A 26,068-nucleotide genomic window follows, 5' to 3' on the forward strand; every position below is an offset into this window, starting at 1 on the left:
TTAAGTCTGTTATTGGTGTATAGGAATGCTTGTGATTTTTGCACATTGATTTTGTATCCTGAGACTTTGCTGAAGTTGCTTATCAGTTTCAGGAGATTTTGGGCTGAGCTGATAGGGTCTTCTAGATATACAATCATGTCGTCTGCAAATAGAGACAATTTGACTTTCTCCTTTCCTAATTGAATACCCTTTATTTCTTTTTCTTGTCTGATTGCTCTGGCTAGAACTTCCAGTACTATATTGAACAGGAGTGGTGAGAGAGGGCATCCTTGTCTAGTGCCCGATTTCAAAGGGAATGCTTCCAGTTTTTGCCCATTCAGTATGATATTGGCTGTTGGTTTGTCATAAATAGCTTTTATTATTTTGAGGTACGTTCCGTCGATACCTAGTTTATTGAGAGTTTTTAGCATAAAGGGCTGTTGAATTTTGTCGAAGGCCTTCTCTGCATCAATTGAGATAATCATGTGGTTTTTGTCTTTGGTTCTGTTTATGTGGTGAATTACATTTATAGACTTGCGTATATTGAACCAGCCTTGCATCCCCGGGATGAATCCTACTTGATCATGGTGGATAAGCTTTTTGATGTGCTGTTGCAATCGGCTTGCCAGTATTTTATTGAAGATTTTTGCATCTATGTTCATCATGGATATTGGCCTGTAATTTTCTTTTCTTGTTGAGTCTCTGCCGGGTTTTGGTATTAGGATGATGTTGGTCTCATAAAATGATTTGGGAAGGATTCCTTCTTTTTGGATTATTTGAAATAGTTTCAGTAGGAATGGTACCAGTTCCTCTTTGTATGTCTGGTAGAATTTGGCTGTGAACCCATCTGGACCTGGACTTTTTTTGGGTGGTAGGCTCTTAATTGCTGCCTCGACTTCAGACCTTGTTATTGGTCTATTCAGGGTTTCGACTTCTTCCTGGTTTAGGCTTGGGAGGAGGCAACTGTCCAGGAATTTATCCATTTCTTCCAGGTTTTCTAGTTTATGTGCATAGAGTTGTTTGTAATAATCTCTGATGATGGTTTGAATTTCTCTGGCATCTGTGATGATATCCCCTTTATCATTTTTTACTGCATCTATTTGGTTATTCTCTTTTCTTTTTTATTAGTCTGGCTAGTGGTCTGTCTATTTTGTTGATCTTTTCAAAAAACCAGCTCCTGGATTTATTGATTTTTTGAAGGGTTTTTCGTGTCTCTATCTCCTTCAATTCTGCTTTGATCTTAGTTATTTCTTGTCTTCTGCTAGGTTTTGAGTTTTTTTGATCTTGCTCCTCTAGCTCTTTCAATTTTGACGATAGAGTGTCAATTTTAGATCTCTCCTTTCTTCTCATGTGGGCACCTATTGCAATATATTTTCCTCTAGAGACTGCTTTAAATGTGTCCCAGAGATTCTGGTATGTGGTGTCTTCGTTCTCGTTGGTTTCGAAGAACATCTTTATTTCTGCCTTCATTTCAGTGTTTATCCAGTCAACATTCAGGAGAAAGTTGTTCAATTTCCATGAGGCTGTGTGGTTCTGGGTTGGCTTCTGAATTCTCAGTTCTAACTTGATTGCACTGTGGTCTGAGAGACTGTTTGTTATGGTTTCCGTTCTTTTGCATTTGCTGAGGAGTGATTTACTTCCAATTATGTGGTCAATTTTAGAGTAGGTGTGATGTGGTGCTGAGAAGAATGTATATTCTGTGGATTTGGGGTAGAGAGTTCTGCAAATGTCTATTAGGTTTGCTTGGTCCAGGTCTGAGTTCAAGTCCTGGATATCCTTGTTAATTTTCTGTCTCGTTGATCTGTCTAATATTGACAATGGTGTGTTGAAGTCTCCCACTATTATTGTGTGGGAGTCTAGGTCTCTTTGTAAGTCTTTAAGAACTTGCCTTATGTATCTAGGTGCTCCTGTATTAGGTGCATATATATTTAGGATCGTTAGCTCTTCTTGTTGCATTGATCCTTTTACCATTATGTAATGTCCTTCTTTGTCTCTTTTGATCTTTGTTGCTTTAAAGTCTATTTTATCAGAGATGAGAATTGCAACTCCTGCTTTTTTTTGTTCTCCATTTGCTTGGTAAATCTTCCTCCATCCCTTTATTTTGAGCCTTTGTGTATCCTTGCTTGTGAGGTGGGTTTCCTGGATACAGCACACTGATGGGTTTTGGCTTTTTATCCAATTTGCCAATCTGTGTCTTTTGATTGGGGCATTTAGTCCATTTACATTTAGAGTTAATATTGTTATGTGTGAATTTGATCCTGTCATTTTGATGCTAGCTGGCTGTTTTTCCCATTGGTTGATGCAGATTCTTCATTGTGTTGATGCTCTTTACCATTTCGTGCATTTTTGGAGTGGCTGGTACTGGTTGTTTTTTTCTATGTGTAGTGCCTCCTTCAGGAGCTCTTTTAAAGCTAATAACCAGCTTTTTCAAAGGAATTCTTAGGCAAACTTACAGAGTATCATCCAGAACCAAGTTTCTGAAAATGTTTTATGTTCTGTAACATTTGAAAATACTTGAATGTGCTTGTTATTTGGTAATCTAGTTGAATATAGTGACTTTGCTGTCACCTGTTCTTCCCCTAATTGCATGAATCCATTGACAATAGGATCTGTGTTATTTCTCAGAAACAATAGAGTTTATCCAGTTTATTTGGTAAGTAGTGTAACCAAAAAGCATTTTCCATTCAGATGCCCTAATTGTTCCAAGTTGCTTCATAGAGTTTTACAATTATATTCAGATGACAGCCTCTGTCTTAATTAAGGGATAATTCAGCCTCCATGAAACCCTTCCCTGTCTTTCCAGTTATAGTCAACCCTTCCTCTGTACTTTTACTGCTATTAGCCTAAATTGCTCTTCTATAATACCGTTTTCACTATCTCATATCGTGGTGTATAATGGTAACATATTAACCCATTAGTCTGTATTCAGTAGCTTATAAAGAGCCTTGACAGCAGGGAACATGTTTATTCATTGTTTGTAATCTATAGCATGCTGATTCTCTATGGTGAGTTTGCTTAGAGCCTATTGAATTTAAGAGGTACTGACTATATTCCAGATGGGATTGTTCTGCAAGAAGTTAGCTATAGGAAGCTAGGGCTTAGAGTAAGCTTGAGGCTGGGAATACAAATTTTGTAATTATACACATAAGTTTTACTTTGTACATTTTCCTCTTCCTGATTCATGTTTTTTTTCTGAACCAGTTGTACAGAAAGAGGACCTAAAGTTACTGGTTGGCTCTTCCTGCAGTTCCTTCTTCCTCCAGCTAGAGCCTCAGATGTCCGTAGTAGACAGCTCTGAGTACAGGAGAGTAAAAGGGAAGCACTGTGTCCTGTTCACCTTATCATTCCACATTATCCTTTCTCTCTTAGGGTCCTGTTCTTTTGGCTTTTGTTTAGTTTTTTACTCTCTCTGTGTGTGTGTGTGTGTGTGTGTGTGTGTGTGTAGATACATCTATATGTATCACAAAATTTACCATTTTAGCCATTTTTAACTATACAATTATTCATGGGCATTAATTAAATTCACAATGTTGGCCAACCATCAACCCTATTCATCTCTAGAACTTTTTTCACTTTCCTCAACTGAAACTTGGTATCCATTAAACAGTAACTCCATATTCCCCTCTACCTCAGCCCCTGGTAACCACCAATCTACTTTCTATTCTATGGATTGCCATTCTAGATATTTGATATGAATAGAATCATGTAGTATTTGTTCTTTCGTACCTGGAGGCCTGGAGTACCTCACTTAGCATAGTGTTTTCAAAGTTCACCTATGTCATAGCATGTATCAGGAATTTACTGCTTTATAGCTGAATAATATTCCATTATATGCATATACCACATTTTATCCATTCATCTTTATACGGGCATCTTTTGTTTTTAAAAGAGCTTTCTTCCTTTCAGTATAAAAATATATTGCCGGCCGGGTGCAGTGGCTCATGCCTGTAATCCCAGCACTTTGGGAGGCTGAGGCAGGTGGATCACCTGAGGTCAGGAGTTCCAGACCAGCCTGACCAACATGGTGAAACCCCATCTCTACGAAAAATACAAAATTGGTTGGCAGGCCGCAGTGACTCACCCCTGTAATTCCAGCACTTTGGGAGGCGGGTGGATCATGAAGTCAGGAGTTCAAGATGAGTGTGTCCGACAGCGTGAAACTCTGTCTCTACAAAAATACAAAAATTGGCCCGGTGCATGGCTCACACCTGTAATCCCAGCACTTTTGGAGGCTGAGGTGGACAGATCACGAGGTCAAGAGATCGAGATCATCCTGGCCAACAGGTGATGAAACCCTGTCTCTATTAAAAATACAAAAATTAGCTGGGCATGGTGGTGTGCTCCTGTAGTCCCAGCTACTCAGCAGGCTGAGGCAAGAGAATCGCTTGAACCCAGAAGGCAGAGGTTGCAGTGAACCGAGATTGTGCCACTGCACTCCAGCTTGGTGACAGGGCAAGACTCCGTCTCAAAAAAAAATCATCCAGGCATGGTGGCGTGCACCTGTAATCCCAGCTACTCAGGAGGCTGAGGCAAAAGAATCACTTGAACCCAGGAGGTGGAGATTGCAGTGAGCCAAGATCATGCCATTGCATTCCAGCCTGGGCAACAAGAGTGAAACTCCATCTCAAAAAAATGTATATCTATATAGATATATAGATATTGCCATTTTAGAAAATCAGCAATGTAGAGAAAATCAACCATAATCTTACCACCTAGAGAGAACTACTGTTAATCTTGTATTTAATCTTTCCCGTCTTTATGTGCACTGTGTGTCTGTATGGGTGCACGCACGTGCGCATACAGAGGCTCACACCTGTAATCCCAGCACTTTGAGAGGCAGAGGGAGGTGGATCATGAGGTCAGGAGTTCGAGACCAGCCTGGCCAAGATGGTGAAACCCCGTCTCTACTAAAAACACAAAAATTAGCCGGGCATAGTGGCGGGCGCCTGTAATCCCAGCTACTCAGGAGGCTGAAGCAGAGAACAGCTTGAACCCTGAAGGCCAAGGTTGCAGTGAGCTGAGATTATGCCACAGCACTCCAGCCTGGGCGACAAAGTGAGACACTGTCTCAAAAAAAAAAAAAAATTAATTGACTGGACATGATGGTGCAGCCTGTGGTCCAGCTACTCAGGAGGCTGGGGTGGGAGGATCCTTTGAGTCCAGGAGTTCTAGTCTGCAGTGAGCTATGATCTCACCACTGCACTTCCAGCCTGGGTGACAGAGCAAGACCTTGTTTTGTTTGTTTGTTTTGTTTTTTGAGAAAGAGTCACACCCTATGCCCAGGCTGGAGTGCAGTGTCACAGTCTTGGCTCACTGCAACCACCGCTTCCTGGGTTCAAGCGATTCTCATGTCTCACCCTCACAAGTTGTAGCTGGGATTATAGGTGTGTGCCACCACACTTGGCTATTTTTGTATTTTTGGTAGAGACGGAGTTTCACCATGTTGGCCAGGCTTGGTCTCGCCTCAGCTTCCAAAAATGCTGAGATTAAAGGCGTGAGCCACTGCACCCGGCTTCTTTTTGTTTTAAAAAAAAAATCATTTTTATTTTTTTAATTTTTAAGTTTTTATTTTGAAACGGGGTCTTACTCTGTCACCCAGGTTGAGTGACTCCATCACCATGCCTGGCTACTTTTTAAAATTATTTGTATAAATGAGGTCTCCCTATGTGCCCAGGCTGGTCTTGAACTCTTGGCCTCAAGCAGTCCTCCCACCTCTGCCTCTCAAAGTGCTAGGATTATAGGCATGAGCCACCACCACACCCGGCCAATTATCATTTTTTGAAATAGCATATTATAAAAATTGTTTTATGTCATTGAAAACTCCTTTTAATCATGTGTAGGTATCTACATACATTCTAGTATATGGATATGCTGTACCGTAATTTAACACTTCTTTATTATTTATTCATTATAATGTTTTGATAACAAAAGAATCATGTGTTGAATTTTTCTATACATAAATATATCTCTCTGGGCTGGGCACGGTGGCTCACACCTGTAATCCCAGCACTTTGGGAAGCTGAGGCGGGCGGATCACGGGGTCAGTAGCCCCAGACCAGTCTGGCCAATATGATGAAACCCTATCTCTACAAAAAATTACAAAAATTAGCCTGTCGTGGTAGCATGCTTGAACATGCAGCCTGGGTGACAGAGTAAGATTATGTCTCAAAAAATATCTCTATCTATCTATCTATCTATCTATCTATCTATCTATCTATCTGTCTATTATGTCTCTGATTTCCTTCAATAGATTCTTTTTTTTTTTTGAGATGGAGTTTGCTCTTGTTGCCCAGGCTGGAGTACAGTGGCGCACTCTCAGCTCACACTGCAACTTCCCTCCGCCTCCCAGGTTCAAGCAATTCTCTCACTTCAGCCTCCTGAGTGGCTGGGATTATAGTCACGTGCCACCACACTGAGCTAAATTTTTGTATTTTTAGTAGAGACAGCGTTTCATCATGTTGGCCAGGCGGGTCTCGAACTTCTGACCTCAGGTGATCTACCCGCCTTGGCCTCCCAAAGTGCAGGGATTACAGGCATGAGCCACAGCGCCCAGCCTCAATAGATTCTTGAAAGTGTAGTTACTGGCTGAAAGAGCAATGAACATTTTTAGAACTCTTCATGCATATTGTCAACTTGCTTTTCAGAAAGAATATACAGTTCACACTAGCTACAGCATAGTTAAAGAGAATTCCTGGCTGGGCGTAGTAGTTCACACTTGTAATCCCAGCACTTTTGGAGGCCAAGGTGGGCGGATCACTTGAGGTCAGGAGTTTGAGACCAGCCTGGCCAACATGGTGAGACCCTGTCTCTACTAAAAATATAAAATATTAGCTTGCCGTGAAGGCATGTGCCTATATTCCCAGCTACTCGGGAGGCTGAGGCAGTTGAATCCGGGAGGCAGAGGTTGCAGTGAGCCGAAAACATACCACTGCACTCTAGTTTGGGCAACAGAGTGAGACACCGTCTTAAAAAAAAGAGAGAGAGAGAGAGAATGAATTCTGTCTTGTCTGACTTGTCAGCAGAGACTAAGAGAAAGTAATCCCAGCATATGTTATAGACTAATGATAGTTGTAAGCTTTAGCTTAATAATAGCCATTAGAAATAAGCAGATGCTGAGCTAGAATTGAATGTGAAGGATACTGACTTAAGAGTTTGTGCAAAGCCCGTAATCCCTGAAGTCTCACATTCTTCAGCTTCACAACACCCCAGACGCTTATGTGCCTTACTCTTAAGAAGTCTGTTTGTTATTTCACCATATTAAGTTATAAAAGAGGCTAGGTGTGGTGGCTTGTGCTTGTAATCTCAGCACTTTGGGAGGCCAAGGCAGGAGAATCAGTTAGGGCCGGGAGTTCAAGACCAGTGTGGGCAAAATCCTGAGACCCTATCTCTAAAGAAAATAAAAAAGTAGCCAGGCATGGTAGCACATGTCTGTAGTCCCAGCTACTTAGGAGGCTGAGGTAGAAGGATCCCTTGAGCCCAGGAGTTTGAGGCTGCAGTGAGCTATTATTTATTTTATTTTATTTTTTGAGATAGAGTTTTGCTCTTATTGTCCAGGCTGGAGTGCAGTGGCACAATCTGTGCTCACTGCAACCTCTGCCTCCCAGGTTCAAGCAATTCTCCTGCCTCAGCCTCCTGAGTAGCTGGAATTACAGGCATGTGCTACCACACACGGCTAATTTTGTATTTTTAGTACAGACAGGGTTTCACCATGTTGGCCATGCTTGTGTTGAACTCCTGACTTCAGGTGATCCACCCGCCTCAGCCTCCCAGAGTCCTGGGATTACACATGTGAGCCACCACACCCAGCCCTGCAGTGAGCTATTACTAAGTCACTGCTCTCTAGCCTGGGAGACAGAATGAGACCCTGTCTTAAAAGATATGGGAAGAAGTGAGTAAAAGATGAATTTGCTGGTAAATATTTAAGTGCCATTACATATAGGAAGGAATAGCAGTAAAACTTCATTTTAAGACAACTGCTGGCCGGGTGTGGTGGCTCCTGCCTGTAATCCCAGCACTTTGGGAGGCCAAGGCAGGAGGATCACCTGAGGTCAGGAGTTTGAGATCAGTCTGGCCAACGTGGCAAAACCACATCTCTACTAAAAATAGAAAAATTAGCTGAGCATGATGTCACATGCCTGTAATCCCAGCTACTTTGGAGGATGAGCAGAATCACTTGAACCTGGGAAGCAGAGGTTGCAGTGAACTGAGATTGCACCACTGCACTCCAGCTTGGGTGATAGAGCGAGACTCCATCTCAAAAAAAGAAAAAGAGACAACCGCTAATTCTCACTTATCATTCTCAGTTGGATACAAAAAAAATCACAAAGAAGAATTCAAGCCTCCATGAACTGAGAGGGGAGTTATTAGCGAGAGCTGTGGAGTCAAATATAACTTTGTGAGCCACCTCTAGCCACAAAAATTTACTGCTGTGTAGGAACAAAGTGAGCATCAAATTTACCAGGTAGGAGACTACTGTAACTAACATACATACCCTATGCAGAGGCCAGCAAAGGTAGGGGTTGTTAGGGTGTTTGATAACAGCATAAAAGTGCTACCCCACAGTTGCCAAGAGTGACTTAAAATGCCCCTGAATCTGGAGGGTAGGTTGGGCTAATTCTGAAAGGTCAAAACTATGGGAAAAGTCAGGCTAAAGGTACAGCCCAGGAGGTTCTGGGCATCTTCATTGGAGGCACTGCCTATGCTACATTTAATCCTTAATGTGACCCATCATCTAGCATTTGGGGAGCTGCAGTCTGACAACATCTTTTTTTTCCTTTTTTGAGACAGGGTCTCACTCTGTCACCCAGGTTGGAATGCAGTGATGTGTGATCACAGCCTCTACTTCCCAGGCTCAACAGATCCTCCCACCTCAGCCTCCTGAGTAGCTAGGACTACAGGCGTGTACCACCACACCTGGCTTGCTTTTTTTTTGGTGTAGGGGGGTGGGTAGTGATGGGGTTCTTGCTGTGCTGTCCAGGCATCTTGAACTCCTGGGCTCAAGCAATCCTCCTGCCTCAGTTTCCCTAAGTGCTGGGGTTACATACATGAGCCACCTTGCCCGGCCATGATTTTAGAATGAATTGTATAGGAGGTATCCATTCATTCAGCAGATTTGAGTGATTATTGTGTGCTAGATATTGGGGGAAATACAATGTCTAATAAGGCATGGTTTCTGATCTCAAGAAATTCACCTTCTAGTAAGGTCAAAGATGTACAAATGCAATTATAATTATACAGGACAATTCTATATAATAGCAGTAAGTGCATAAATCACCTTAAGTTTTCACAGAGAAAGAAGCATCTGACCTGAGTCTTGGATAAATGGGAATGTACAAGATGGAGAAGTAGGAAATAGTTCTTCTAAACAGTTAAAACAGCATATATAAATACACCAGGCATGAGAGGACAAAGTTTACTGCTAACTACTAGACACAGCAGTATTGTTAGAGCAAACAATGAGAGCAAGGGCATTCTGTGGTTTGGGCTGGGGTCTCAAAATGCCTCTTTCTGTGTAGCTCAAGTAGCATCCTTTACCTTCAGCTATCCTTAAATAGAAAAAAACAAACAAATTTTGACATAAAGGGGATGTTTGGTTGAAAAAAGAGACCTCAGTGCTGGTATAGTTGCTAGTTTAATAGTCCTTTTTACTTGCCTGCTCCTTGTTCTTACATTGTACATATGTGGCTTACTTAACCACACAGTGTAAAATCACTGAAAGAAAGAAGTGAAGTCTCGATATGAAATGCATATAATTTGCTTTTTGACTTCAACAAGTTCCTCATCCCTTCCTTTGCCCAAAATGGCAGGGAGGTGTCTAACTGATCTTGTTCAGCCAAACAATTCATCATTTCATAGTTTCTAATAGCTTGTGCCCAGAAGCCTTATATAACCTCGTCATTTGCTCAGAAGGAAGGAATGTTAGATAGAAATAAAATATTCTGAATTAGCCAGGCATGGTGGCGCACACCTGTAAACCCAGCTACTTGGGAGGCTGAGGCAGGAGAATTGCTTGAACCCAGGAGGAGGAGGTTGCAGTGAACTGAGATAGCGCCACTGCACTCCAGCCTGGGCGACGGAGTGAGACTCTGTCTCAAAAAAAGAAATAAAATATTCTAGATGTTTTACTTTTTAGTATTTCTTTCTTTGTATTCTAAAATTAATTAAACTCTCCATCCCTTTCTAGACCTTTCTGTTCCTGAAGCTGCATCTTTTAAAGCACTCCATTTAAAACAGCCATGAATAAATTTATGTTTCACAATCTGAGATGGAATTCACCTTGCTTCTCATACTAAACTCAAGCATATTTCAAACTATAAAGACCTATATCAGGGTGTAAAATATAACAACATTTAGCCTATAGAAGAAAAACTTGAACAGAATGAAAAACTCCGTGTGTTTGTTGTTTTTGGCTCCATGTTAGCCTCTTACTTTGTAGCCAATAAGATAGATCTTATCTATATACCTGTACTGTTTTTCTTTTGTGTTCTTGAGTTGGCCTATATCCTGAGATAAATAATTCCTCTGGCAAGCTCTCGTGAGGCCATGGAATTGAATTTTTTTTTTTTTTTTTTTTTTTTTTTTTTTTTTTGAGATGGAGTCTTGCTTTGTTGCCCTGGCTGGAGTGCAGTGGTGCAGTCTCAGCTCACGGCAACCTCTGCCTCCCGGGTTCAAGTTCAAGCAGTTCTGCCTCAGCCTCCCGAGTAGCTGGCACTACACGTGCGTGCCACCACACCCAGCTAATTTTTGTATTTTTAGGAGAAATGGATTTTCACCATGTTGGTTAGGCTGGTCTCGAAGTTCTGACCTCGTGATCCACCCACCTTGGCCTCCCAAAGTGCTGGGATTACAGGCATGAGCCACTGTGCCCGGCTGAATTGAATTTTTATAGGCAAATAAGTGTTTTAAGTATGACAATGATTTAGTAGGAAGGAAACTAAAGAACAAGTTGGGAAACCCAGGTTAAAGTCCTCAGTTTGCACTTAACAGGCTATTTGTCCTTGAGTATGTTGCTAACCAAGAGCTTTGTCTTCAGTGTTTATTTCTTTAACATAAAGAATTTGAACTGGAAAACTTCCAAGTTCAACAAATGTATATAGCCTGACGTTTTTGAACAATATTGATTTCAAATTTCTTGTGACTTTAATGTCTGTAAATAAAAAATGTCTCACATTCCAATATTTATGACTCTCTGCACCTTGGAAGTATTTTAGAAATCCCTCTTTTTTTTTTTTTTTTTTTTTTTTTTTTTTTGAGACAGAGTCTCACTCTTTTGCCCAGGCTGGAGTGCAGTGGTACAATCTTGGCTCACTGCAACCTCCGCCTCCTGAGTTCAAGCAATTCTCCTGCCTCAGCCTCCTGAGTAGCTGGGATGACAGGCACCTGCCACCACACCCGGCTAATTTTTTTCATTTTTACTAGAGAGAGGTTTCACCATGCTGGCCAGGCTGGTCTCAAACTCCCAACCTCAGGCGATCCGCCCCTCAAAGTATTGGGATTACAGGCGTGAGCCAACATGCCCAGCCATTTTTGTTGTTGGTTGTTTGTTTTTTGAGACAGAGTCTCACTCTGTTGCCAGGCTGAAGTGCAGTGGCACGATCATGGCTCACTGTAACCTCCAGCTCCTGGGATCAAACCACTTTCACCCTGTTGGCAAGGCTGATTTCAAACTCATGATCTGCCCCTGCCTTGGCCTCCCAAAGTGCTAGGATTACAAGTGTGAGCCACTGCACCCAGTATGAAATCCTTTTTTAAACCACGTGATTTGGTCTTGATTTGGAAAATACAATCCTGCCATATCTTACATTTATTATTTTCCCATTCTAAAATTTTGTGATTCTAGGCTAAATCCAGAGCAACATCCCATTTCACATCCACTGTCATCCTTCTCAAGCTCAGATTTCACCCACTTTAACATTTAACTTTTCTACCAAAACTGTAATTATCTTCAAAACTATATCATTTATCTTTTCTAAAGTTAATATTAAGTTAACTCACAATGCTATATGTTTAGAACAGCTGGTTGAATGCTTTTTGTATGTGATATAATTAATAGAACCCTAACTGTAATAGTGAGAGAGGGAAGGGTATAGAATTTAAATAGTGATTTTTGTCAGAAAAATATGGGGAAATTATTTGTGGAGTTTAGTTACAGTTTTCCAGGGATTTGCCTTTATTTTCTCTGTGTTCCAGGTCTTGCCTGAAATTTAGAAGCCCCTTTCTTCCCCTTCCTTTCTGGTGCTGTCAGTAGTGGTGATCACCTCTGAGGAAGAAAAGCCCACTTCCCACTGACCATGGAGAACACTCAGCATCTCTGCTTGATTGTGACAGGGCAGATTTTGGATGGATCATGAAATGCTTCTAAAGTAGCCAAGAGTTAACTCTTCCAAACCTTTTTATATAGTAAGCATGTTACCCCCAAGGTAACTTACCCAGGGAATCAGGTACATAGTGGAATCACATTATTTACACATTTAACTTATGCAAATTCAACTCTTCGGAAAAAAAAAAAAGAAAGTACATGAGTGAGAGAAAAAAATAACAATCTAAATAGCACATGTTAGACCTTCCATTTAGTAAGTCCCAGACAGTGGATGAAATCAAATCTGAAACAGTTCATACTGGTGAAAGTTAGAGAAAGAATGTGAGGATGATTTTTAAAGGTTTCCTAGCTGTTGATAAAGCATATTCAGGTCACTAGGCAAGTGGGTGGGAGAGTTTTTTTTACCTTTATAGGGGTTATTTTTTATTTTTTTAAATTTTTTATAGAGACAGGGTTTTACCATGTTGGCCAGTCTGGTCTTGAACTCCTGACCTCATGATCCACCTGCCTCGGCCTCCCAAAGTGCTGAGATTACAGGGGTGAGCCACCATGCCTGGCCTACAGGGGTTATTAAAGATTGTTAAGGAGCTACCCTTAAGAATTAGAGGAACTAATAAAATCCCCTACAAAGAATGACATGATGAGAACAAGTTGAAATTTTTATACATTTACTAAGTGCTTGAAGGAATGAAACACCTGGTTAAATTTCTGAGTGTTCTTTATGGATTTTAAGTGGTTATTTATACCATATACTATTTCCCCTTAATAACCAGTCCCCTAAGTAAGATGCTACCTTACCAAGTGGAAATTTTACTGATTTTGTTTGACAGTATAAATTGAGTAAGATAATGAGTAATTTCATTAAGAAGCTGGTTTGTGGCTGATACTTCCATTTTTTTAAAAAACATGGGCATGTGCTGCTTTCTCTTGGAAGTCTTTGAATTTAAAATCTAGATTCTATAATGAAATGAATATTTCTTGACCATCCTAGTAATTTGTACCATCGTTTTACTTTATTACTATGATCTTTTTCCATGAATGTCTACTGCTTTGCCAATTACTACCTTGAGGTTATATAATTACCAAGTAAAAAACCATAATTGGCTGAATTGCTTTTTAAAAATGTATTGTTTTAGTAGTACCTATCATGTGAAGTGCATTTTTCTTCTGTGATCATACAGGTGAACATGATTAAAGATGATGGGACAGTCATTCATTTCAACAATCCCAAAGTCCAAGCTTCCCTTTCTGCTAATACCTTTGCAATTACTGGTCATGCAGAAGCCAAACCAATCACAGAAATGCTTCCTGGAATATTAAGTCAGCTTGGTGCTGACAGCTTAACAAGCCTTAGGAAGTTAGCTGAACAGTTCCCACGGCAAGGTAGGTATTTCAATTTAGTAAATCTTTCTCTCCCCACCTTACTTAAAGAACCTAATCATTTAAAAGGTGTCCCATCTTAAATTGGATTTGCCTGTATGTAATTATTTACTTTCTATAAAGTTATTTCTATGCTTCATAAAATTTTGAGTTTGTTTCTTCAATGATTATTTAGTATGACACATAAAATATTCAGAAACATTTTGGTAGTAATATAGTAAGTTGAGAGTTACTTACCCAAAAGGTTAGTGCCAAGATCTGTAGGCCATAATTTTATTTTATTTTGTTTATTTTTGAGACAGAGTCTCACTCTGTCTTATAGGCTGAAGTGCAGTGGTGCGATCTCAGCTCACTGCAACCTCCGCCTCCTGGGTTCAAGCAATTTTTGTGCCTCAGCCTCCCAAGTAGCAGGGACTACAGGTGAGCACCACCGCACCCAGTTAATTTTTGTATTTTTAGTAGAGACAGGGTTTCGCCATGTTGGCCAAGCTGGTCTTGAACTCCTGGCCTCAAGTGATCCACCTATGCTGGCTTCCCAAAGTGCTAGGATTTCAGGCATGAGCCACCATGCCTGGCCCATAATTTTAAATAGTTAATTTGATACTCACTGCTAATTAATGACAATCAGAAAATACTGTTATGTGGCTGGTCGCAGTGGGTCACTCCTGCAATCTCAGCACTCTGTGATGCTGAGAATGGAGGATTGCTTGAGGCCAGGAGCTCAAGACCAGCCCGGACAACATGGTGAGACTCTGTCTGTACTAAAAATACAAAAATTAGCCAGGTGTGGTGGTGCACGCCTGTAGTATTAACCACTCAGGAGGCTGAGGCAGGAGGATCACTTGAGCCCAGGACTTCAAGGCTGCAGTGAGCTATAGAATGCCACTGTACTTCAAACTGGGTGATAGAGGGAGACCCCGTCTCTTAAAATAAAAAAAAAGAAGAAAGAAAGAAAATAATGTTGTCACACATGTATGTTTTTGTTAAATATTATTGATTGCCCTACCATAAGTTCTGAATTTCCAAGATAGTCCTGGTTTCAGATGTGTCGTGTTGCCCCTAAAAATTAAAGAATCTAGTATTGCAGTGCCCATACTACCTAGCTAGATATTTTCTTATGCCAAAAGAAATGAAAAAAACTTTTTTTCTTACTTTTTTATTTTTTTTAAGACTCTGTCACCCACGCTGGAGTGCAGTAGATTACAGGCATGAACTACCATGCCTGGCCGAGAAAGAATCTTAATATCAATTCTTTTTTATTTGGAGAATAGGGCCACTGTAAAGTCTTTTTACTCAGTCATCAATTATTCCACTTTGAATATAAATTTTATCTTTGTAGGCTGGGTGTGGTGGCTCATGTCTGTAATCCCAGCATTTTGGGAGGCTGAGGCAGGTGGATCACTTGAGGTCAGGAGTTCGAAACCAGCCTGGCCAACACGGTGAAACCCCATCTCTACTGAAAATACAAAAATTAGCTGGGTGTGGTGGTGCACACCTATAGTCTCAGCTAGTTGGGAGGCTGAGGCAGGAGAATTGCTTGAACCGGGGAGCAGAGGCTAGAATGAGCCGAGATCACACCACTGCACTCCAGCCTGGGCAACAGAGTGAGACCCTGTCTCAAAAACTTAAATAAATAAATAAAAATAAATTTTATGTTCGCCACACATTAAAATTGCCAGCTGTATCAGTGCATATCTAAATTAAAGTTTGATTTCTAGTGTTACTCAACCAAAAAAATATAAATGGCATTTTGGATTGACAATATTTAGCTTTTTCTGAGCGACTATATATGATTTATACAGGAAAAAAGGGATAAACATTGTAAGTGTTCTTTAAGGTCTTTATTCTCAATGACTAATACTAAAATAAACTTTTTGTAGTCTTAGACAATAAAGCACCAAAACCAGAAGACATTGATGAGGAGGATGATGATGTTCCAGGTAAGTGGCATTTCCTTAGACTTAAGATTTTAAGCATCCTGTTTATCTCCTTTTAGTCACTGCATAGATGACTTTTAGGTTTGTGTTGATTGTAAGCTCATGAATTTAAATTGATTCACAATAAAATGGATAGGATCTAATGAAAAAGAATGAAATCCCCCACCTTAGAACTTAAAATCAGAAATTGTCACACAAAACTCTGCTGCCTGGATTTATTAAATTGAAATCACTGTGATTATAAATTTGCATAGCTATTGTTATAACATTTCTGTGTGAAGTATAATTGACATATGAAAATGCTGTTCACCTCAGCGGTTTGCATAGACAAAAAAAATGAACATTTCCTTATGATTACTGTCCTAAGCAGATAATTAGATCATTATTAGTAAAATGCCACCAGTTCATTTCTGCCTCCTTATGTTTTCAGGCTGATTCTAGTTGTACTAATTTTATTTTTATTGGAGTTAGAAGTTAGGAGTTCCATTTACCTTTTTCCTTTTTTGTATTCTTTGATTCATATGTTTTTTTTCTTTTTCAGATCTTGTAGAAAATTTTGATGAGGCATCAAAGAATGAAGCTAACTAAAATTTTGGTTTTTGGAAGCTGGCATGGACTAGATTTAACAAATCAGCTATGTGGTTCCAAAGTTTTACAGACACGGAGAACATCACCTGTTACTAGTTACTAGTTCAGTAATATAAATATTTTGTATATTAATAATGCTGTTTGTTCAGCATTTTTGGTCATTTGATTTTGCATTTTGCACTTCCTCCCAGGATATTTTTTTTTTGGTCAAAATAGGAAGTATTGGTGCAGTTTGAGGGTGTTTTGGTTTTTGATTCTTGTTTTTTTTGTTTGTTTGGGGTATTTTTGGTGTATGTATGTTTATGTATGTGTGTGGGTATGTGTGTATACAGTGGAGAGCAAATTGGAAAACAGTTCTATTTATCCTACTCCCTCCCCAGCAGAAATAAAAAAAAATCTTTACATTTGTTACTTTTCTTTTTCTCCCATAAGACACAGAATTAATGGAAAATAAGTATCTTGGATTTCAGATCTGAAGAGATTTTACCATTAGTGGTTTGATTTTAATTTGCTTGGTTAACTATCATATTTTTCATACACTTCTCTGGGTTTAAAATGTCTTGAGGTATTTTGCCACTGGCTTCATGCTGGAGTAATGGGTAACATATCTTTGGTATGGTTGCCTTAGATTCACTTACCTAGTCAGGCCTAGAATAACTTCTTTTACTAGCTTGCTTCCTAAATGCCTTTTTTTCCCTCTCCTTTTGGTCTCCAAATGACCTGTTCAGTCTTTGGTAATATTCTTCCTCATCTTCCACCTAGCTTGAGAAGGGTGTTCTCCATATAGAGTTAAGCGAGTGTTAATCGCTCCTTTTGTAAAATTTTGTTCCCTCATCTTGAGGAACAACAGCTTCATCTTTAACTTTTTATTTCTCCCTGATTTTACAGTTTGGTAGATTTCTTTTCTTTTCTTTTTTCTTGTTGCCCAGGCTGGAGTGCAATGGCGCAATCTTGTTCACTGCAACCTTCACCTCCTGGGTTCAAGCAATTCTCCTGCCTCAGCCTCCTGAGTAGCTGAGATTACAGGCATGTGCCACCACACCCGGCTAATTTTTGTATTTTTAGTAGAGATTGGGTTTCTCCATGTTGGTCAGGCTGTTCTTGAACTCCTGACCTCAGGTAATCCACCTGCCTCGGCCTCCCAAAGTGCTGGGATTACAGGTGTGAGCCACCGCACCCAGCCTACAGTTTGGTAGATTTCAAACTAGAATAGCTAGCATGTGCTTGCTAAATAATTGTATCCCAGCCTTATCCTATATCCTAGCTGTTCTTAATAGCAGGTACAAAAAATGCCTCTTTTTCAGCAAGGTCGCAATTGGAAATGTCCTTTTGAATGAGAAGAAAATAGGCCATAGACTCACCCCCAGCACAAATGGGCATTCTATAAAATGGTACTGGCCCGAGGAGGATTTCCTCAGCCACTCTCCTACTCTTGGCCTTGAACCTACCTCTGGGTTGGATCTTATTATTGTAGCTGCTTACTATACCCTCCTGCATGCTTAGAATAATGCTTTGGGGGGAGCACTGGTAAAACACAGTGTTTTTTTTTTTTTTTTTTACCTCCTTTAAGAGGACTTGGAGGTAAGTTGCATTCATTACTCAAGTTTCCCTTTTGCTGTCTAATAAAAGCTTGCGTTTTGCTATACCAGCATTTGTTATAGCCAATATTTAAGGATAAAATTTAGAAAATATATCATTTCCTGGCCCATCATCACACTAATACAGCTTCACCTTGCAGCTGCCAACTTTTGTGTCAAGCTAGATATCTTTATTTGATATCTAATGTGCAAGACCAACAATATATTAAGAGATCTATAGACATGAAGGCAAAGCTCTGTTATTTTTTTCATCCAAACACCTCAATTTATTTTATACATTTGTTCATTTTTCCTGTTATGTTTTATATAATATATGGACTTAATAAAATAACAGTAATAAAATGACAGATACAAAAGAGGAGAATATTTCCTCTTGTGCTTCTCTTGTGTACAGAATTTCCTTTTATATTATTCCTCTACTCTCCACCTGTAAATGAGTATTAGTGCAGTAATTGTTTGAAATAATGTCTCATCCATTGTTAGATCAGTAGCTCTACATGGTCTACATAGTCCAGAATTACTTCTCTATTTGTCCCAAAGGGGGCACGTTGTAGAGGCAGAGAGAGTTAGGGAGACTGCTTCAAGTGGTTAGGGACAGATAAATAATGGGTGGTATAGCACATGAAAGAAAACACACACTTGGAAGCTAGGAGACTTGTATCCTAATCAAGATTCTGGCATTAATTATGTGACCCTGGACAGGTCATCTAACTACTCTGAAATTTATCATCAGTCGAATGAGATGTTTTGTTTGTTTTTGTTGTTGTTGTTTTTGAGATAGAGTTTCACTCTTGTTGTCCAGACTGGAGTGCAATGTTGCGGTCTCAGCTCACTGCAACCTCTGCCTCCCAGGTTCAAGCAGGTCTCCTGTCTCAACCTCCAGAGTAGCTGGGACTACATGCGCCCGCCACCACACCCAGCTAATTTTTATATTTTTAGTGGGGGTGGGGCTTTACCATGTTGGCCAGGCTGGTCTCGAACTCCTGACCTCAGGTGATCCACCCACCTCAGCCTCCCAGGATTACAGGCATGAGCCACAGCACCTAGCCCAAATGAGACGTTTCTAAGTCAGAAGTTTCTTCTTCTACAGTTCTGTGAATCTCATTTGAAATTTTTCAAGGAAGGGATTTTATTTGTTCAGAGATGTCTTTATTAATACCCATAAAATGTTTGTGTATTTGCTTCTTCCTCTTCTGCTTTTGACCACATTTTAGCTACTTATCTAAAGGATCTCTGGCCAGTATTCCCTTTTATCTTATTGGTAACAATTCTTAGTGGCTGGCCTCTTTTGCATATAATGAGCCAATACTCCTTTTTGTTCTATATTTTTGTATCTTCCCCTTTCCTGAACAAAGCATAGCGTCTCAAAGAAATCCTCTCCACAAAGACATGTTCCTCCCTCCAGTGTGAGTAGACAGGGTAAGAGAGTTTGGGTGAAACTGTTGTTAATTGTAGTGTTCTTGGCGTAAATATGAATTAAATAGTTTATATTTAAAGAACTAGTTGTTAAATATGTGCTTCTTACTAAGGTTAGGTGTTTTTGGTCAAGATAATGATAAAAGCATTTTGTTGGGGAAATTGACCTTAAAGTTTTGGGATGATTCAAGAAATGTCGGCCGGGTGCGGTGGCTCATGCCTGTAATCCCAGCACTCTGGGAGGCCGAGGCGGGCGTATCACCTGAGGTCGGGAGTTCAAGACCAGCCTGACCAACATGGTGAAACCCCGTCTTTAAAAGAAAAAAAGATTTTTTAATTTTGGTTTTTAAAAAAGTAAAATTTTTTCTTGGGCTGGGCGTGGTGGCTCACGCCTGTAATTCAAGCACTTTGGAGGCCAAGGCGGGCGGATCACCTGAGGTTGGGAGTTCATGACCAGCCTGACCAACATGGTAAAACCCCGTCTTTAAAAAAAAAAAAAATGTCTACAGAAAAATTGATGTATGATCTTAATTTTTGTTAGTCCTTTGAGGTTTTTTTGTAAAGCTTCTCATCTGTTTTGGACAAGTCTAAAGTAAATGGTTGGGCTCTTCTATCAGTGTTACCATAATTTTTCCTATTAAGTAATGGCTTAAGAATATATCAAGCATCTTAATTTGTTAAGTAGCTGGTGCTTACAGGATTCCATTAAATTCACTTTAAGCCTATGAAGTTCTTATGAAAAACTCGTATCTGGGATGTGTTGGTTTCTTGTTTTAATTCAGTGTTTAACCCTAGGTATGCTACATACCCATAAATGAGATATCATGGTAAGAGATGGTATGGTATAGTGGGAAAAGCACAAGTTTTTAGATAGAGATCAATTCTGCTATATACCATTATGTTGGAACCTTTCTGACAGGGCTGCTGCAGTGCACAACTTTGGGAGCTATCACTTATTTTTGTTGTGTTCCAGAAGGTGCCATTTTCATAGACTACAATGTGAATAGTGCCCCCCATTAATAATGCAAGGCTGGCCTTGCTCTCTGAGCCTCAGTTTTATCTGTAAAATGGTACCTATAAGAATCAAATGATTTCTTAGAATCCCTTAAATGGTTAAGGTGAAGGTGAAAGATGATTAAAGCGTGTTATCTCCTAAGCTATGGCTTAGGAAATTTTCCAAAGCTCATGATTCTAGGCACAGAAAGGCTCCATTCTACACTGCATTTCAACCTGTGTAGAACAACACTCCAGTTCAGCCTGTATTGCAAAACATAGAGTTTGCCTAGATTATTACAGCTTTCTTAATAGTTTTATTTATGATTCATTCTCTCCAGCCCACTACACAGGAGCCAGCTACCTAAATTTTATATCTGAGCATGTCTTTACATTTACTTCCAACCTACTATTCTTTTGCCATAGTAGAGTATTAAGATAATTTGATTTTCTTTTTACTTTCTTATAGTGCCTGATGTGTGGTCTATTCAACATCATCATATCTAATGTTTTTTGACTACTTACTATTGGATACAAAGTTACTTAATTCTCAATCCAGTGGGGCAGATATTATAATCCTAATCTTTTGTTTGTTTGTTTCTGAGATGGAGTCTATATCACCCAGGCTGGAGTACAGTGGCACAATCTCAGCTCACTGCAACCTCTGCCTCCCGGGTTCAAGCAATTCTCCTGCCTTAGCCTCCTGAGAAGCTGGGATTACAGGCATGTGCCACCACACCTGGCTAACTTTTTTGTATTTTCAGTAGGAACACGGTTTTGCCATGTTGGCCAGGCTGGTCTCAAACTCCTGACTTCGTGATCCACCCACCTTGGCCTCCTAAAGTGCTGGAACTACAGGTATGAGCCACCACCCTGACCTCAATTTCATTTCATTTTTTTTTTTTTTTTTTTTTGAGACAGAGTCTCACTCTGTGGCCGGGCTGGAGTGAAGTGGTGTTCAGCTCACTGCAGCCTCTGCTCCTGGGTTCAAGCGATTCTCCTGCCTGAGCCTCCCGAGTGGCTGGGACTACAGGTGCATGCCACCACACCCAGCTAATTTTTGTATTTTTAGTAGAGATGAGGTTTTACCATGTTGGCCAGGCTGGTCTTGATCTCTTGACCTCATGATCTGCCCGCCTAGGCCTCCCAAAGTGCTGGGATTACAAGTGTGAGCCACTGCACCCAGCCTCAATTGCATTTCTATACACTTACCAAGGAATAATCCATAAAGGAAATAAGGAAACAATTCCATTTACAATAGCATCAATATGAATAAAATACTTAGAAATAAACTTAACCAGTGGTGTACGGTGACAATAAGTACACTGAAAACTACAAAACGTCACTGAAAGAAATTAAGACAAATAATTAGACATCTTGTGTTCATACATTAGAAGACAGGCTGTCAATACTACTCAAGGTGATCTGCAAAGTCAATGCAATCCCTGTCAAAATCCCAATCATGTTTCTTGAAGAAATAGAAAAACCCATCCAGGAATTCATATGGAATCTCGAGACCCAAAATAGCCAAAAGACTTGAAAAAGAATAACAAAGTTGGAGGACTTACACTTCCTGATTTGAAAGCTTATTTACTTGAAAGCTACAGCAATCAAAACAATGTGGTACTGGGCATAAAGACATACATAGACCAATGAAATAAAATGGAGGCCAGAAATCAGCCCTCACATGTAGGGCCAAATGATTTTCAGGAAGGGTGCCAAGGCCATTCCATGGAAAACATAGTCTTCAACAAATGGCACTGGGAAAACTGGATATCCACATGCAAAAGAATGACAGATACTTTACACCATATACAAAAGTTAACTTGAAATGAGGCTGGGTACAGTGGCTCATACCTGTAATACCAGCACTTTGGGAGGAGGCTGAGGTGGGCGGATCACTTGAGATCAGGAGTTGGAGACCAGCCTGGCCATGAAACCCTGTCTCTACTAAAAATACATAAATTAGCCAGGCATGGTGGTAGGCACCTGTAATCCCAGCTACTTCGGAGGTTGATGCAGGAGAATTGCTTGAACCCAGGAGTCAGAAGTTGCAGTGAGCCAAGATTGCACCACTGCACTCCAGCCTGGGCAACAGAACAATCCTCCGTCTGAAAAAAAAGAAACTCAAAATGATCAAAGACCAAGATCTAAGACACAAAACTTAAAAGAGGGCTGGGGAAGGTGGCTCATGCTTGTAATCTGTGTACTTGAGGAGGCTGAGGAAGGAAGATCCCTTGTGCTGAGGAGTTCAAGACTATCCTGCGCAACATGGCAAAACCTAATTTTTTTTAATTTTTTTTTTTTAAGACAGAGTCTCACTCTGTTGCCAGGCGCCAGGCTGGAGTGCAGTGGCACAATCTTGGCTCACTGCAACCTCCGCCTCCCGGGTTCAAGCAATTCTCCTGCCTCAGCTTCCCGAGTAGCTGGGACTACAGGCGTGCGCCACCACGCCCAGCTAGTTTTTGTATTTTTAGTAGAGACAGGGTTTCACCATGTTGACCAGGATGGTCTCGATCTCTTGACCTCATGATCCGCCCGCCTCGGCCTCCCAAAGTGCTGGGATTACAGGCTTGAGCCACCGCGCCCGGCCCCAAAACCTCATCTTTACAAAAAATAAAGTTAGCTGACTGAGCATGGTGGTGTCTGCCTGTAGTCCCAGAGTCCCAGCTACTCGGGAGGCTTAAGTGGGAGGATCACCTAAGCCTGGGGAGGTCAAGGCTGCAGTGAGCTGTGATTGTGCCACTGCACTCAAGTCTGGGCCATAGAGACACCCCCCCTCTCAAAAAAAAAAAAAAAAACCTGGATGCAATGGCTCACGCCTGTAATCCCAGCACTTTGGGAGGCTGAGGTGGGCAGATCACCTAAAGTCAGGAGTTTGAGACCAGCCTGGCCAACATGGTGAAACCCTGTCTCTACTAAAAATACAAAAACTAAACTGGGCGTGGTGATGCACGCCTGCTATCCCAACTACTTGGGAGGGTGAGGTAGGAGAATCTCTTGAACCTGGGAGACGGAGGTTACAATGAGCCAAGGTCATGCCATTAGACTCCAGCCTGGGCAACAATAGTGAAACTCCATCTCAAAACAAAAACAAAAAACTTAGAAGAAAGTGAAGTTTCATGAAAAAGTTTGGCAATGATTGCTTCAATAGGACACCAAAAGACACAGGCAATGAAAGAAAAAAAAGTAGATAAATTGTATTACATCAAAATTCAAAATGTACAAAGGACACTAGAAAGAGAAAAGCAGCTGGGCATAGTGGTTCATACTTGTAATCACCCCAGCACTTTGGGAAGCTGAGGCAGGAAGCCAAGAGTTGGAGACCAACCTGGGCAACATAGTGAGACGCTGTCTCTACAAAAAAGTAAAACAAAAAAGAAAAGGCAGGCATGGTGATATGTACCTGTGGTCCCAGCTATTCCAAAGGCTGAGGTGGGGAGATCTCTTGATCCAAGGAATTTGAGGCTACAATGATCTATGATCACTGCACTCCAGCCTGGGTAGCAGAGTAACACCCTCTCTCCAAAAACAAATTAGAAAAGCAACCCATAGGAAGGGAGAAAATATTTGCAAATCAAGTATCTGATGAGGAATTAATATTCAGAATATATAAAGAATGTCTAGGCCAGGCATGGTGGCTCAAGCCTATAATCCCAGCACCTTGGAAGGCTGAGGCAGGCAGATAACCTGAAGTGGGGAGTTCAAGACCAGCCTGACAAACATGGAGAAACCCCACCTCTACTAAAAATACGAAATTAGCTGGGCATGGTGGCACATGCCTGTAATCCCAGCTACTTGGGAGGCTGAGGCAGGAGAATCACTTGAACCCAGGAGGCAGAGGTTGCAATGAGCTGAGATTGCACCATTGCACTCCAGCCTGAGCAACAAAAGTAAAACTCCGTCTCAAAAAAAAAAGAACATCTATGACTCAATATAAAAACCCAATTAAAAAGTGGTCACAAAGGCAGGGCATTGTGGCTCATGCCTATAATCCCAGCACTTTGGGAGGCTGAGGTAGGAGGATCACTTGAGCTGAGGAGTTGGAGACCAGCCTGGGCAATATAGTGAAACCTCATCGTTACAAAAGAATTAAAAATTAGCTAGGTGTGGTGGTACATACCTGTGGTCCTAGCTACTTGGGAGGTTGAGATGGGAGGATTGCTTGATCCCAGGAGGCAAAGGTTGCAGTGAGCCATGGTCAGACCACTGTACTCCAGCCTAGGCAACAGTGTAAACCCTGTCTCCAAAAATAAGTTACAAAAACAGGTTGGCAAAGGACTTAAATAGACATTTCTCCAAAGATATACAGATAGCCAGCAGGCACATGAAAAGATACTCAGCATCACTAATCATTAGGAAAATGCAAATGAAAACCACAATGAGCTAGCACTTCACACTTACAAGGAAGGTTATGAAAAATAAGTGTCAGGATGTAGAGAAATTGGGACCCTTGTACACTGCTGGTGGGAATGTAAAATGGTACAACCACTTTGGAAGACAGTGTGGAGGGTCCTCAAAAAATTAAATATAGGCTGGGTGCTGTGGCTCACGCCTGTAATTCCAGCACTTTGGGAGGCCAAGGCAGACGGATCGCCTGAAGTCAGGAGTTCAAGACCAGCCTGACCAACATGGTGAAACCCTGTCTCCATAAAAAAAAAAAAATTAAATATAGAATTACTGTATGATCCAACAATTCTCTCTCTAGGTATATATCCAAAGGAATTGAAAGCAGGGACTCACCCGCAATCAGCTGCCGTCCCGAGGAGCTGAGGAAGCCTAGAGCTCTCAGGAGCAGTCTTTTGAGCTGGCATAGGGGCACTCAAAATGGTCCAGTGTTTGACATACTGATGTAGGCTTTCCTACAATACAACCTCTAACAAAACTAGGCTGTCCTGGACTCCTGGTAATAGAATTATTTACCTTTATACCAAGAAGGTTGGGAAAGCACCAAAATCAGCATGTGGCATGTGCCCAGGCAGGCAAGGGGTTTGTGCTGTAAGACCTAAAGTTCTTATGAGATTGTCCAAAACAAAGAAACATGTCAGCAGGGCCTATGTGGTTCCATGTGTGCTAAATGTGTTCGTGACAGGATCAAGCATGCTTTCCTTATTGAGGGGCAGAAAATCATTGTGAAAGTGTTGAAGGCACAAGCACAGAGTCAGAAAGCTAAATAAAAAATGAAACTTTTTTGAGTAATAAAAATTAAAAGACTTGGCTGGGTACAGTGGCTCACGCCTATAATCCCAGCATTTTGGGAGGCCGAGGCGGGTGGAGATGACAAGGTCAAGAGATCTAGACCATCCTGGTCAACATGGTGAAACCCCGTCTCTACTAAAAATACAAAAAATTAGCTGGGCATGGTGGCGCACGCGTGTAGTCCCAGCTACTCAGGAGGCTGAGGCAGGAGAATTGCTTGAACCCGGGAGGCGGAGGTTGCAGTGATCCAAGATCACACCATTGCACTCCAGCCTGGGTAACAAGAGCGAAACTCCATCTCAAAAAAAAAAAAAAAAAAGAAAAGAAAAAAGAAAAAACTTGCTGTAAAAAAAAAGAAAGAAGCAGGGACTCAAACACATTTGTATACCAATGTTCATAGCAGCATGAGTTACAACAGCAACTCAAGTGCCCACTGATGGATGAATGGATGGATAAACAAAATATGGTATGTACATGCAACAGAATATTTTTCAGCCTTTAAAATGAAGGAAATTTTGACACATCCTACAACATGGATGAACCTTGAAAACATGCTGAGTGAAATAAGTGAGACATAAAAGAACAAAGATTGTATCATTCCACTTGTATGAGGTACCTTAGAATAGTGGTCCCCAACTTTTTTGGCACCAGGAACTGGT

The 26,068-nt window shown here is 40.8% G+C and overlaps 1 protein-coding gene and 1 pseudogene across 2 annotated transcripts in view; both read left to right on the forward strand.

Annotated features, from left to right (window-relative positions):
- BTF3L4 (basic transcription factor 3 like 4) overlaps positions 1-16,610 on the forward strand; it is a 34,775-nt gene extending 18,165 nt beyond the window's left edge. For both annotated transcript variants that reach the window (XM_064372347.1, XM_012434672.3), the window contains exons 4-6: positions 13,480-13,681; positions 15,559-15,618; positions 16,157-16,610. In XM_064372347.1, the coding sequence (XP_064228417.1) occupies positions 13,480-13,681; positions 15,559-15,618; positions 16,157-16,203 (309 nt within the window). In that variant the 3' untranslated portion in view covers positions 16,204-16,610. The remainder of the gene's footprint in view (positions 1-13,479; positions 13,682-15,558; positions 15,619-16,156) is intronic.
- Positions 16,611-22,778: 6,168 nt separating this feature from the next.
- On the forward strand, positions 22,779-25,637 carry LOC135272605 (large ribosomal subunit protein eL34-like; annotated as a pseudogene).
- The last annotated feature ends 431 nt before the right edge of the window (positions 25,638-26,068 follow it).

The sequence above is a fragment of the Aotus nancymaae genome, unplaced genomic scaffold (genome assembly GCF_030222135.1).
Source record: "Aotus nancymaae isolate 86718 unplaced genomic scaffold, 86718_ANA_hifiasm-v0.15.2.pri h1tg000007l, whole genome shotgun sequence".
In the NCBI taxonomy this organism is placed as follows: Eukaryota; Metazoa; Chordata; class Mammalia; order Primates; family Aotidae; genus Aotus; species Aotus nancymaae.